Raw genomic sequence first — 15,208 nt, 5'->3', positions numbered from 1 at the left:
ATTAAAATGAAAGTCAGTTTATTATTCCATAAAAACAGACAGGTTAAAACTATATACAGTAGCATGCAATAGAACTGACAATACATTTAACGTGGTTGACGGTGTGTATGTAGGTACAAGTTGCTCCTAAGCACTGACACGGGGTCAGATATCACCCCTCATAATGGTTATGATTGCGAGTTGGGAAACTGATCCCAGATCTAAGGATAAGAGCATCTTCTACCTACAATAAACCTTTGTGTGCGAAGGGAGGCTTGGATTAGGATGAGGGTGGGGATGTGTAGTCATGATGATATTGGGGGTTGCTATGGTAACCCAGGCGCTCCCCACAGATCAGACTGTGGATTAGCCACTCGGGCGACACCATGGGTACTTCCTGTGATGTCACACTCTTCAGAACCAATGGCGGACAGGTGCGGTCTGTGACCACCACATCAAACTTGCCCACAGGAATGTCTGTTGACGCAAACATAAGACGCGTTATGAAAGCAGACATCCAGAACATGCATTTGTCTCTACTCAAGGCTCATGGTCATCTTTTTGGCTTTTACTCTAGAATGTAACCTAGTGATCATCTTGAACTACTTGTTGCATAGGGATCAAGATTAGAAACATTAGCTTGACAATAATGTAACACAGGAGAACAAAGTGGAAAAGGTGGATTGAACCCGTGACCTTCAGGGCTAATAAGTGTTAGGGGTGTTACCATACAGACACACCAACATGTTAATTTTCAAGCAGTGCTGGGACAGGAGAGCATGTATTGTACTGTACGTACCAGAGCTGTCCTTTTCTGCTTGATGCTGTCTCACAGAGGAAGCTCCACTCATCATCAGCAGCTCAGACCACAGCTCCGCCGGCTCCTCAAATACCAACAAGACCCGCAGGGCCTTAAACGGGCTGCAGCGCGGATGCCTGATCAAAATAAACAAAAGCACTCAATGCATTCCCCTCAGCACCAGGAACATATTCATTCTTGAAGTGTTTTGTTCACTTTGAATGCATGACTCTATAGCCACCGTGGTTATTTGTTTTGACCTGCTGGTCATCTAGGAACAGTTGAACACATCTGGCACAAGTACTCTTAAAATCTCCACCTGGTACATCCAGGGACTGGCCACCCCTCAGAGCCTGGCTCCTCTCTAGGTTCCTGCCTTTCCAGGGAGTCTTTCCTAGCCACTGTGCTTATGCATTGCTTGCTCTAAGGGGATTTAGGCTGGGTATCTGTAAAGCACTGTGACAACTGCTATTGTTAAAAGGGGTTTATAAAATGTGTTTGATTGATAGACTGTGGATGCCATTATAATAGTAGACTACCAGAGTTTACATTTGTATCACTTGAGAGGGCCGACTTAAAGTGCCTGCATTATTCCTATATGATAGGGACAGGTGTAGTCTGACAATTTTTGGATATAAACAACTACAATCCCCACCATTCCACTATGCGCTCGTCAGGGCCCACTCCGGCAGGCAGCAGGTAGTTCCTGTAGTTGAGCAGCTTGCCCTCCTTGCAACAGTCCCTCACCCAGATGTGAGACACACACGGCACGCCACTGGCCACACACAGCAGGTACTTCCTGGTTCGGCTATGCTGGTCGGTGATCAGCAGGCTCTGATAGGCCGCCTTGCACTGCGGCGGGAGGGAATCACAAGAGAGGACACTTCACGATGGGCAATATTAGAAATTGAATATGTAGAAGGAAAGCTAAACATTGCATTCTTTTAGTGGAGCAATTGAGGGAAGAATGCTGAAATGGAACTTGAACCAGGGACCCTTTGTTTACAGAGCAAGTACACTACCTCCTGTGACATATACAGTTGAAGTCAGAAGTTTACATACACCTTAGCCAAATACATTTAACTCAGTTTTTCACAATTCCTGACATTTAATCCTAGTAAAAATTCCCTGTCTTAGGTCAGTTAGGATCACCACTTCATTTTAAGAATGTGAAATGTCAGAATAATAGTAGAGCAATTTATTTCAGCTTTTATTTTATCACTTTCCCAGTAGGTCAGAAGTTTACATACTCAATTAGTATTTGGTAGCATTGCCTTTAAATTGTTTAACTTGGGTCAAACGTTTTGGGTAGCCTTCCACAAGCTTCCCACAATAAGTTGGGGGAATTTTGGCTGATTCCTCCTGACAGAGCTCTTTTTGATTTTTAATTTGTTTATACCTTCCGGAAACCTGCCTCACCCAATGTGATACGGAATCGCTATTACTTTTAATTTTATGACACACTCAAGAACCTCCAGACGGTAACCAGCTAACTAGCTACAAGCTATTTAGTCATTGTTAGTTTTTTTTAAACCTGGATAACACTCGCCAGCCCAGCTTCCCTGCCCATCCACCGCTGCCCCCTGGACACTGATCTCTTGGCTACATAGCTGACGCACGCTGGACTGTCCATTAATCACGGTACTCCATTCTGCTTGTTTGTTTTACCTGTCAGCCCCGTTGCCTAGTCAACGCCATTTTACCTGCTGTTTGTTGTGCTAGCTGATTAGCCTCGCCTACTGTTTTTAGCTAGCTTTCCAAATTCAACACCTGTGATTACTGTATGCCTCGCTGTATGTCTCTCTCAGATGTCAATATGCCTTGTATACTGTTGTTCAGGTTAGTTATCATTGTTTTAGTTCACAATGGAGCCCCTAGATCCACTCTGCATACCCCTGTTACCTCCTTTGTCCCACCTCCCACACATGCGGTGACCTCACCCATTACAACCAGCATGTCTAGAGATACAACCTCTCTCATCACCCAGTGCCTGGGCTTACCTCCGCTGTACCCGCACCCCACCATACCCCTGTCTGCGCATTATGCCCTGAATATATTCTACCATGCCCAGAAACCTGCTCCTCTTATCCTCTGCCCCCAACGCTCTAGGCGACCAGTTTTGATAGCCTTTAGCCGCACCCTCATACTACTCCTTCTCTGTTCCGCGGGTGATGTGGAGGTAAACCCAGGCCCTGCATGTCCCCAGGTACCCTCATTTGTTGACTTCTGTGATCGAAAAAGCCTTGGTTTTATGCATGTCAACATCAGAAGCCTCCTCCCTAAGTTTGTTTTACTCACTGCTTTAGCACACTCTGCTAACCCTGATGTCCTTGCCGTGTCTGAATCCTGGCTCAGGAAGGCCACCAAAAATTCAGAGATTTCCATACCCAACTATAACATCTTCCGTCAAGATAGAACTGCCAAAGGGGGCGAAGTTGCAGTCTACTGCAGAGATAGCCTGCAAAGTAATGTCATACTTTCCAGGTCCATACCCAAACAGTTCGAACTACTAATTTGAAAATTACTCTCTCCAGAAATAAGTCTCTCACTGTTGCCGCCTGCTACCGACCACCCTCAGCTCCCAGCTGTGCCCTGGACACCATTTGTGAATTGATCGCCCCCCATCTAGCTTCAGAGTTTGTTCTGTTAGGTGACATAAACTGGGATATGCTTAACACCCCGGCAGTCCTACAATGTAAGCTAGATGCCCTCAATCTCACTCAAATCATCAAGGAACCCACCAGGTACAACCCTAACTCTGTAAACAAGGGCACCCTCATAGACGTCATCCTGACCAACTGGCCCTCCAAATACACCTCCGCTGTCTTCAACCAGGATCTCAGCGATCACTGCCTCATTGCCTGTATCCGCCACGGAGCCGCAGTCAAACGACCACCCCTCATCACTGTCAAACGCTCCCTAAAACACTTCTGTGAGCAGGCCTTTCTAATCGACCTGGCCCGGGTATCCTGGAAGGACATTGACCTCATCCCGTCAGTTGAGGATGCCTGGTCATTCTTTAAAGGTTCCTCAACATTTTAGATAAGCATGCTCCGTTCAAAAAATGCAGAACCAAGAACAGATACAGCCCTTGGTTCACTCCAGACCTGACTGCCCTCGACCAGCACAAAAACATCCTGTGGCGGACTGCAATAGCATCGAATAGCCCCCGTGATATGCAACTGTTCAGGGAAGTCAGGAACCAATACACGCAGTCAGTCAGGAAAGCTAAGGCCAGCTTCTTCAGGCAGAAGTTTGCATCCTGTAGCTCCAACTCCAAAAAGTTCTGGGACACTGAAGTCCATGGAGAACAAGAGCACCTCCTCCCAGCTGCCCACTGCACTGAGGCTAGGTAACACGGTCTCCACCGATAAATCCATGATTATCGAAAACTTCAATAAGCACTTCTCAACGGCTGGCCATGCCTTCCGCCTGGCTACTCCAACCTCGGCCAACAGGCGCAGTCATCCCCCTCTTCAAAGGGGGAGACACCCTGGACCCAAACTGCTATAGACCTATATCCATCCTGCCCTGCCTATCTAAGGTCTTCGAAAGCCAAGTCAACAAACAGGTCACTGACCATCTCGAATCCCACCGTACCTTCTCCGCTGTGCAATCTGGTTTCCGAGCCGGTCACGGGTGCACCTCAGCCACGCTCAAGGTACTAAACGATATCATAACCGCCATCGATAAAAGACAGTACTGTGCAGCCGTCTTCATCGACCTCGCCAAGGCTTTCGACTCTGTCAATCACCATATTCTTATCGGCAGACTCAATAGCCTCGGTTTCTCGGATGACTGCCTTGCCTGGTTCACCAATTACTTTGCAGACAGAGTTCAGTGTGTCAAATCGGAGGGCATGCTGTCCGGTCCTCTGGCAGTCTCTATGGGGTGCCACAGGGTTCAATTCTCGGGCCGACTCTTTTCTCTGTATATATCAATGATGTTGCTCTTGCTGCGGGCGATTCCCTGATCCACCTCTACGCAGACGACACCATTCTATATACTTTCGGCCCGTCATTGGACACTGTGCTATCTAACCTCCAAACGAGCTTCAATGCCATACAGCACTCCTTCCGTGGCCTCCAACTGCTCTTAAACGCGAGTAAAACCAAATGCATGCTTTTCAACCGATCGCGGCCTGCACCCGCATGCCCGACTAGCATCACCACCCTGGATGGTTCCGACCTTGAATATGTGGACATCTATAAGTACCTAGGTGTCTGGCTAGACTGCAAACTCTCCTTCCAGACTCACATCAAACATCTCCAATCGAAAATCAAATCAAGAGTCGGCTTTCTATTCCGCAACAAAGCCTCCTTCACTCACGCCGCCAAGCTTACCCTAGTAAAACTGACTATCCTACCGATCCTCGACTTCGGTGATGTCATCTACAAAATGGCTTCCAACACTCTACTCAGCAAACTGGATGCAGTCTATCACAGTGCCATCCGTTTTGTCACCAAAGCACCTTATACCACCCACCACTGCGACTTGTATGCTCTAGTCGGCTGGCCCTCGCTACATATTCGTCGCCAGACCCACTGGCTCCAGGTCATCTACAAGTCCATGCTAGGTAAAGCTCCGCCTTATCTCAGTTCACTGGTCACGATGGCAACACCCATCCGTAGCACGCGCTCCAGCAGGTGTATCTCACTGATCATCCCTAAAGCCAACACCTCATTTGGCCGCCTTTCGTTCCAGTACTCTGCTGCCTGAGACTGGAACGAACTGCAAAAATCGCTGAAGTTGGAGACTTTTATCTCCCTCACCAACTTCAAACATCAGCTATCCGAGCAGCTAACCGATCGCTGCAGCTGTACATAGTCTATTGGTAAATAGCCCACCCATTTTCACCTACCTCATTCCCATACTGTTTTTATACTGTTTTTTATTTATTTACTTTTCTGCTCTTTTGCACACCAATATCTCTACCTGTACATGACCATCTGATCATTTATCACTCCAGTGTTAATCTGCAAAATTGTATTATTCGCCTACCTCCTCATGCCTTTTGCACACATTGTATATAGACTGCCCATTTTTTTCTACTGTGTTATTGACTTGTTAATTGTTTACTCCATGTGTAACTCTGTGTTGTCTGTTCACACTGCTATGCTTTATCTTGGCCAGGTCGCAGTTGCAAATGAGAACTTGTTCTTAACTAGCCTACCTGGTTAAATAAAGGTGAAATAAAAATAAAATAAATAAGAGCTGGTGTAACTGAGTCAGGTTTGTAGGCCTCCTTGCTCGCACACGCTTTTTCAGTTCTGCCCACAAATTTTCTATGGGATTGAGGTCAGGGCTTTGTGATGGTCACTCCAATACCTTGACTTTGTTGTCCTTAAGCCATTTTGTCACAACTTTGGAAGTATGGACAATGACCCCAAGCATTTGAAAGACCCATTTGAGACCAAGCTTTAACGTCTTGAGATGTTGCTTCAATATATCCACATAATTTTCCTGCCTCATGATGCCATCTATTTTGTGAAGTGCATCAGTCCCTCCTGCAGCAAAGCACCCCCAACATGATGCTGCCACCCTCGTGCTTCACGGTTGGGATGGTGTTCTTTGGCTTGCAAGCATCCTCCTTTTTCCTCCTAACATAACGATGGTCATTATGGCCAAACAGTTCTATTTTTGTTTCATCAGACCAGAGGACATTTCTCCAAAAAGTATGATCTTTGTCCCCATATGCAGTTGCAAACCGTAGTCTGGCTTTTTTATGGCAGTTTTGCTCCCAAGGATGAACCAGATTTGTGGAAGTCTACAATTTTTCTTCTGAGGTCTTGGGTGATTTCTTTTGATTTTCCCATGATGTCAAGCAAAGAGCTACTGAGTTTAAAGGTAGGCCTTGAAATACATCCACAGGTACACCTCCAATTGACTCAAATTATGTCAATTAGCCTATCAGAAGCTTCTAAAGCCATGACATAATTTTCTGGAATTTTCCAAGCTGTTTAAATCCATAGTCAACTTCTGACCCACTGAAATTGTGATACAGTGAATTATAAGTGAAATAATTTGTCTGTTAACAATTGTTGGGAAAATGACTTGTGTCACGCACAAAGTAGATGTCCTGACCGACTTGCCAAAACTATAGTTTGTTAACAAGAAATTTGTGGAGTGGTTGAAAAACAAGTTTATGACTCCAACCTAAGTGTAGGCTTCATCATAGGCTTCCAACTTCAACTGTAGGTGCAGAGGATGTAGTGTGCCTACATAAAGTAATGCCTCCCTATTGTCGCTTCTCTCTCCATATTCCATGAGAACTGACATGGCTGTAGAAGTGTGCTCATAGAAATAGAATTGCAGTGAAATGAGAGGCTTTGTCCCTTCTAGTAATCCTATCTCTATGGGGGTTCCATGTCACCTGTTCCTCGTTGAAGTCGTTGAGGATGAAGCCTGCTCCGGCCTCCAGCTGGGTCTCAGTGTAGCGTTTGTGATAGGGGGCCGTCTGCACATACTCTATTGGAGGGAAAGGACAACATAAAACATGTTAACATACACAGATCTTTAGCTGTCATTTAGATAAACAAAAAAGGATGTCGGTGTGTCTTAAATTCATTAAATACATTTCATTGAGGCCGCACAGACCACTGTGGAAGACCTTTGCCTAAAACTAACCAGATTCCTGGGCAGAAGTTTTACTTGAGATCCACACACTCAGTAATTTTTTTCTTGCAAGTTTCCCATAATTTTCAATTATTAACATCAAAGTCTCAAAGTTAGGATTCCGCCGATTTATGAATATCTGTCAAACATTAATATTGGAATGAACATCAAATTAGAGACCCCATAATAATTCAAATATAAATGTGGGGCTCCCCCAAAAGGTCAAACATTTCAATGTTGTGCACCCCCAAAAGACAATGTATAATTTGAACACTGGAATGAACTATCCCTTTAAGGGGTGTTCCACTGTCTGGGAATACACAAGGGTCCCATCCAGAAACGACCCCTGGACCCTATGCTTTATGCATGTGGAGATCTGACTGGATTTGAGAGGTGTTTGCAATTTGATAGTACTATAGCTCCACCCTGTCCTCTGATAGGCCAGATGGAGTTTCACCATATTGCTTATACCAATCAAATCCTCTCCCATCTCCACAAGGGCGTAGGGGTAGATTTGGGATTGGGCCATAGACTTCTCACCCTCCTCGCCATCGCTGATTGTCTGGTTGGTCTGGCGGTCGCTCTCTGATGATGCGGTCAGCATGAAGGCAAAGCCCAGGAAGAGAGATGCACTCTGGGGCAGCGGGCCGTGAGTCTCCGCCAGGTCACTATGGTCCCAGGGCAGGTCGGTGCCACTGCCTGAGGTGTTACACACACCAACCCGCTGACCTGTGGAGAGAAATGAATGGATGGACACATACAGACGCCCAATCAGAGACACATACACACAGAGAGAGAGAAATAGAGAGACGGCAGAAATTAGAAACCATCAATGAAACAGCTGGAATTGTGTATTTCAAGAGAGAAAAGGTCTATGAAGAAAAAGAGCTTTATAACAGACTGAGGAAGAACACGACCACCACCAGTGCAGTAAAACATGAGCTTCAGCTCTTCAAACACCACCAGTGCAGTAAAACATGAGCTTCAGCTCTTCAAACACCACCAGTGCAGTAAAACATGAGCTTCAGCTCTTCAAACAACTAAAGGAAAACAGGTTTGACTTGACACTTCTCTCAATGTCATGAAACATTGTCTGCCGTCACTCAAAACAAGTTTTTGGGATCCGTGCGCGGTTCAAAGGAGTGAAAGGTTTATGGAAAGACACCCCTCTAAGCAAATATTCAGTGGATAATATAAAAACACACCTTTACCTGTTTCCTTTACACATGTGGACCAACACCAAGTCTATTAGTAGTTATTCACATACCAACTCAGCCTAAGGTCCTCTGTCGCTCCGTTGGTAAATCATGGCACTTGCAACGCCAGGATAGTGGTTTCAATTCCCAGGACCACCCATTTTAAAGAAAACATTTTTTTATTTGACCTTTAACTAGGAAAGTCAGTTAAGAATAAATTCTTATTTTCAATGACAGCCTAGGAACAGTGGGTTAACTACCTTGTTCTTGGGCAGAACCACAGACTTTTTACCTTGTCAGCTCAGGGATTCGATCTTGCAACCTTTCGGTTACTAGTCCAACACTACCACCAGGCTACCTGCCACCTCGTACATAAAATGTATGCAGTATGCACGCATGACTAAGTGGCTTTGGATAAAAGCGTCTACTAAATGGCATATATTATTATATTATAAGGAGAGGGTGGTGGTTGCAGTGCACTGTGGTAGTCAAAAATGTCTGTAGGTCTGAATACAAACTCAAAGGCTTTATGACTGGTTATATACTGTAATCTCTATAGAGAGCTAGCAATACTAAGAATACTCTTTACAGAAAATCATTTCAAATATCCAAATCTTTATTTTTTTTAAATTGTGTTAAAAAAAACATTACATTTTCAATGCGTGCCCTGCTCTTATAGTTCATAATTACATTCATAAAAACGACCAATACTGACTAAAACCAATTGTATTAATAAATAGTTAAAATGTACATTGCAGCAGTCTAAAAATTATGCACCCCACTGAGACCAATTATGTTAATAAATATAGAATATAAATTTCTAGAATGTATAAAATGCCTCCACCTATCCAAACCATCACCAAGGGCTCTCAGTCCACTGTTCTGGGGTCAGGTCTGTATGGTTTGCTCAGTGATCTATGCTCTGAGGTTGAGGTTAGGGCTGTGGCTTAGTGTTACTGAGGTTGAGGTTAGGGCTGTGGCTTAGTGTTAAATAGACTGGGGTTGGAGGTGGGAATTTTAGGTTTTGGGTTGACATTTAAGTTGAACCTAAATGTTAGAGGTTACAGTTGAGAGTTTAGGCTTGGACACAGAGGTTAGGTGTAGGGTCAGGGTTAAGGTATGGTGTCAAGTTTAGGGTGACTTGGTCTCCGTACCGGCTCTGGCTCCCCCTCTGCGGCCTCGCTTAGCCGGGGTCCTGTCCCTGTCCTCAGAGCTGATCAGCTTCCTCTTCCCAGAGGGGCCAGGGGTGAGGGGGCTGGCCCCCCCTGTGATCCCCCTGCGTCTCCTCTTCCCCTCCACCAGGTTATCTGTGGAAGACAGCGCCATAGAATGTACTCATTATATCTCTACTTAAATCTGTGGGGGCGGGCACAGCAATGTCACACGTCATCACACTTGACACGGAAATGACACTAACATTTAACCCCACTTCTGTTTGATGAAACACTCAGCAGATTCTTCCTGTATGAAGGAATCACTGTTTTCACAGAGACTTGGGAGTCTTTATCAAGCTATGTGAAACGTAGAGATGACTCAACTCAAACTTAAGAGGAGTAATGTAATATATTTCCTTATTGGGCAGTACTCACATTATACCATTTTAACATTATCATGCCAACCCAACCTGTACTGTTTTTATTTAACCGGGTAAGTTGACTGAGAACACATTCTCATTTACAGCAACGACCTGGGTAATAGTTACAGGGGAGAGAAGTGGAGATGAATGAGCCAATTGGAAGCTGGGGATTAGGTGGTCATGATGGTATGAGGGTCAGATTGGGAATTTAGCCAGGACACCAGGGTTAACACCCCTACTCTTATAATAAGTGCCATGGGATCTTTTAGTGACCACAGAGTCAGGACACCCGTTTAACGTCCCATCCGAAAGACTGCACCCTACACAGGGCAATGTCCCCAATCACTGCCCTGGGGCATTGGGATATTTTTTATGATTTTTTTAGACCAGAGAAAATAGTACCTCCTACTGGCCCTCTTACACCACTTCGTCGCATCTGGTCTCCCATCCAGGGACCACCCAGGACCAACCCTGCTCAGCTTCAGAAGCAAGCCAGCAGTGGGATGCTGGGTGGTATGCTACTGTGCTAGGTCCAATCATTTAGTTTCACACTGTCCTTTCCAGAAGAGTTCCAGCAACTATTGTGTTAGCGTAACCAGGCCAGTGCAGTACATCTCGGCTCAGTGTGGAAAGGGTACTTGTGGTTCTTGCCAGGGCACGGCTATATGGTTCTCACTCAGTCAATCCTCAAAGCTTTGTGGTTGTCTTACCCAGGCTGATATCAGAGGCCTTGGCCAGGGGTGTGGAGGGCTCGTAGGGTCCCAGGCCGTACTGTTCTCTCAGCCTGTTGCCTTGCTCCATGGTCAGGATGACAGAACTGCGGCTGTACCACTGCCTCTCTACAGCTGTAGTGGCTGTAGTCTGGCCCTCCCTCTCTACAGCGGTAGTGGCTGTAGTCTGGCCCTCCCTCTCTACAGCTGTAGTGGCTGTAGTCTGGCCCTCCCTCTCTACAGCTGTAGTGGCTGTAGTCTGGCCCTCCCTCGCTACAGCTGTAGTGGCTGTAGTCTGGCCCTCCCTCTCTACAGCTGTAGTCTGGCCCTGCTTCTCCACACTGTAGAACAAGTCCTCGCCCTCCTTCTTGTAGCCCTTCACTCGACCTGGGGAGACAAGGCAAAGCCAGAGAAGGGTTGATAAGCAGTCAAATTTGCATCATATCAGCTACATGGAGAAAAACAACAGTCAATTGAAGAGAGACTACAGTACACTGATAATAACATTCCACTGAAGATCCATTACATTTGTGGAGAGTCAGGATCACCAATGTGCCGGAGCTTCTTTTCCATTTAAAGACAGAATTGGGAAAAGGGCCAACCACATGAAGGGAAATGAGTTTCCAGTGACAGCCTGACCTCTTCTCAGCCATGGGTCTGTGTTGAGACTCGAATTGTCTTATTTTTCTATCCTCCACTCCAAACCCATTCCAACCCCATTCTCTCTTCTCCTGTCCTCTCCTGTCCTGCGTCCAGATTCTCCACACGTGTTTTCACACTCCCCGTCATGCGTTTAACCATGGGAGAAACTTCCTCCAGTTAATGCTTACACCAAACCAATCAGATGCTTTTAAATCCATGTCAGGGATTGTTCAAGTGGAAACTTTGGGAGTGCAAACAATCTGTCCTCTCTTTTCCCCTTCTCATGCCGCTTTCAAAACAACTGGGAACTCTCTGACTTCCGACTTTATTGCTTTCAAAACTACTGGGAACGAGGAAAGAAAAGGAGCTTGGACTGGGAAAAATCTATTTGAACGGTCATTCCAACTCAGGTCTCTTTCTAGAGCTCCGACTTTCCGACCTGAAGATCACTGACGTCAAGATTTGACCTCATATTTTTCAGAGTTCCCAGTTGTTTTGAACGCAGAATCACCTGTGCTGAAGTACTCGTCCTCCAGCAGTGCCGTGACCTCAGTGTCCAGGGGGATGGGGTCGCACAGCAGGATGTCCTTGCCCGTGACCTCGCACTCATAGCTGTCATCAAAGAGCAGCCGGTAACGCCCCTCGCCCAGGTCCTTGGTGATGCGGCCTGAGTAGAAGTAGCCGTTGCTGGACCACTTGGCCACCACGCGAAGCCCCACGAAGCTGCTCCCAGCTGGGCTGCTTTCATCTTGGGAAATGGTGGTGAGGAGAGACGTGGAGGAGTGGCTGGGGACCACTGGGCTGTCTGGGATGTGCGGGGTGGGACACAGGCGGGTGTAGGGCTCATCCTCGGAGGAGGACAGTGGTTGGCCGCGGGCATTGGCACGAGGGACCCCGGCACCCCTGAGGGAGTCAATAGGACAAAGAGCACCATCAACATTTTGAGCATTAAAGACATATGTTTAGAAACGTTATGTAAAGAATAGATCAGCGTTACTCCTCCAGTGGAACAGACCAGTCATGTTCTATATACTGCACACACAGTGCTTTAAAGTTTGGGCTCTTTTTAGTCAATAAGAAACATACATGTTAGACAGGGACAGCTGTGTTGCATTGAGATGATTAGTGAAGACAGGAAAAGGAGACAGCTGTGTTGCATTGAGATGATTAGTGAAGACAGGAAAAGGAGACAGCTGTGTTGCATTGAGATGATTAGTGAAGACAGGAAAAGGGGACAGCTGTGTTGCATTGAGATGATTAGTGAAGACAGGAAAAGGAGACAGCTGTGTTGCATTGAGATGATTAGTGAAGACAGGAAAAGGAGACAGCTGTGTTGCATTGAGATGATTAGTGAAGACAGGAAAAGGAGACAGCTGTGTTGCATTGAGATGATTAGTGAAGACAGGAAAAGGAGACAGCTGTGTTGCATTGAGATGATTAGTGAAGACAGGAAAAGGAGACAGCTGTGTTGCATTGAGATGATTAGTGAAGACAGGAAAAGGAGACAGCTGTGTTGCATTGAGATGATTAGTGAAGACAGGAAAAGGACAGCTGTGTTGCATTGAGATGATTAGTGAAGACAGGAAAAGGGGACAGCTGTGTTGCATTGAGATGATTAGTGAAGACAGGAAAAGAGGACAGCTGTGTTGCATTGAGATGATTAGTGAAGACAGGAAAAGGAGACAGCTGTGTTGCATTGAGATGATTAGTGAAGACAGGAAAAGGAGACAGCTGTGTTGCATTGAGATGATTAGTGAAGACAGGAAAAGGAGACAGCTGTGTTGCATTGAGATGATTAGTGAAGACAGGAAAAGGAGACAGCTGTGTTGCATTGAGATGATTAGTGAAGACAGGAAAAGGAGACAGCTGTGTTGCATTGAGATGATTAGTGAAGACAGGAAAAGGAGACAGCTGTGTTGCATTGAGATGATTAGTGAAGACAGGAAAAGGACAGCTGTGTTGCATTGAGATGATTAGTGAAGACAGGAAAAGGAGACAGCTGTGTTGCATTGAGATGATTAGTGAAGACAGGAAAAGGATAATGTCAGCAGGGACCCTGTGGGATTGGAGAGACAAATACCTGGGCTACTGCAGCTCTCTAGAAACAGCAGGATGGAGGATCCTTGTTCTAAAGCTAGGAACCCAAAATGTTCAATTTCTGTACTCAATTCTAAGGTTTCATTAAACTATCTCAGTGTCTCATCTCAGGTTGACTTGTTTTCAAAATGGAAGCCGAAAGGTTGGAAAAAATGTAAACGCACCCACACGTTTTAGAATGCTGAATGATGTCGGGAAGCAACCAACTCCAATGCGTCCATGCGTCGCACACCGGTTGAATCGCGTTGCATTACTATTTTGGGAAGGCACAATTGGCTACGTACGTGCTGGCGTGGATGTAGTTGTGTTTGTTCATGCACCCAATGTCTGCTTTTGATGATGTCACTAGGTGTTTCTGAAACTCTGACCCACTACAGCTCCAGTGGCGTCCCTAGACAGAGCTCACCTGGACAGGGGTGAGCGGGACGGAGGTCTGCCCCTCTTGGCTCTTCCGCGGGGCGTCAATGGGGTGAAGGCCCGTGACCCATGGAGTCCTTGAACTCTCTCTCTCATGAACTCTGACCCTGCCGTTTGACCCCTGTGGCCCCTCTGCTGTGGCCCACTCCCCCTCCTGGGGCTGCAGACAGAGAGGAGAGGGACAGGGAAGGATGAATCATCCCGTAAAAGCTGAACTAAGGTCAGTTTTATATTTTTCCCTATGATGGTTGAGGTTAGGGTTGGGGAGGGTTAGCTGATCCTAGATCTATGCCCAGGCCAAGTTCTACCAAGAGAAGGACGGTCAGTACAGCAGAAATGGGGCAGCTGATGGATACCCCTATTGTGACCATATGGGTTGGTCCATCTAGGGGAGCAGTTGTGGACAGGGCCTTAGAATAACTTATCTGGGTGTTGGGTTGGGGGGTTGTGGCGGAGGGGTAGTTAGAGTGGACAAAGTCAAAGACTGACATATGCATGCATACCTGTCAACACGTAAGAGTGGTTAAAAGCATAGACATAGAATGTCACTTCTAGTAATTCTATTTCTATGGTTAAGAGGGTACTTAGATACTGAACCCTTGTTTAGTTTGGAATTATTTTGTTTCTCTAATGTTTGTTGTTGACAGGTGTGAAAATGTGCATGTAAAGACAACAGAGATTAAGACTAAGAAATAAGCACAATAAAGTGTTAGAGCATGTATATAGATCATGTTACAGAAGACTAGACTGAGGGCCACTCAATACAAGAAGGCAGAAGGCAGTCACTAGACGGAAAAGGTCAATTCAGATCAGGAAATTAACTGCATGCATCATAAAAATAAAAAAAATACAATCCAATTCAAACCCATGTCCATTACAGTACCTGGCAGACTTGGCCCCTCGGCTGGGCGGCATGATAAACTCGGGGCCCCTCTGGGCAGGACCCGTGACTATGCTGGTGCCCCCGGAGCTGTGCTGCAGGCTGGAAGCTTTGGAGGACAGAGAGCTGACATCACCCAGGTCACCAGAGGTCATGGAGCTGCCGGTGCGACACGGAGAGATGTCGCTTTCCAACACATGGCTGTCCACCACCGGCTCCTCCGACTCCTGAGGAAGAGAAAGCACACACACACACACACACACACACACACACACGTAATCAATGTAAAAAAGAAAG

At 46.1% G+C, this 15,208-nt stretch overlaps 1 protein-coding gene across 6 annotated transcripts in view; it reads right to left on the bottom strand.

Moving 5' to 3' along the window:
• Window position 1: 1 nt before the first annotated feature.
• tp53bp1 (tumor protein p53 binding protein, 1) overlaps window positions 2-15,208 on the bottom strand; it is a 41,273-nt gene continuing 26,066 nt past the window's right edge. For 2 of the 6 annotated variants that reach the window (XM_065012161.1, XM_065012165.1), the window contains 10 exons: window positions 14,915-15,138; window positions 14,021-14,191; window positions 12,029-12,420; window positions 10,876-11,262; window positions 9,744-9,896; window positions 7,934-8,122; window positions 7,152-7,246; window positions 1,434-1,630; window positions 779-915; window positions 2-456 (listed from right to left, as the gene is read on the bottom strand). In XM_065012161.1, the coding sequence (XP_064868233.1) occupies window positions 260-456; window positions 779-915; window positions 1,434-1,630; window positions 7,152-7,246; window positions 7,934-8,122; window positions 9,744-9,896; window positions 10,876-11,262; window positions 12,029-12,420; window positions 14,021-14,191; window positions 14,915-15,138 (2,142 nt within the window). In that variant the 3' untranslated portion in view covers window positions 2-259. The remainder of the gene's footprint in view (window positions 457-778; window positions 916-1,433; window positions 1,631-7,151; window positions 7,247-7,933; window positions 8,123-9,743; window positions 9,897-10,875; window positions 11,263-12,028; window positions 12,421-14,020; window positions 14,192-14,914; window positions 15,139-15,208) is intronic. The other 4 variants (XM_065012164.1, XM_065012163.1, XM_065012162.1 and 1 more) reach the window with 4 other exon arrangements.

This window comes from Oncorhynchus nerka, linkage group LG27 (genome assembly GCF_034236695.1).
Source record: "Oncorhynchus nerka isolate Pitt River linkage group LG27, Oner_Uvic_2.0, whole genome shotgun sequence".
NCBI lineage: Eukaryota > Metazoa > Chordata > Actinopteri > Salmoniformes > Salmonidae > Oncorhynchus > Oncorhynchus nerka.
This window is presented reverse-complemented; position numbering and strand designations above follow the sequence as displayed.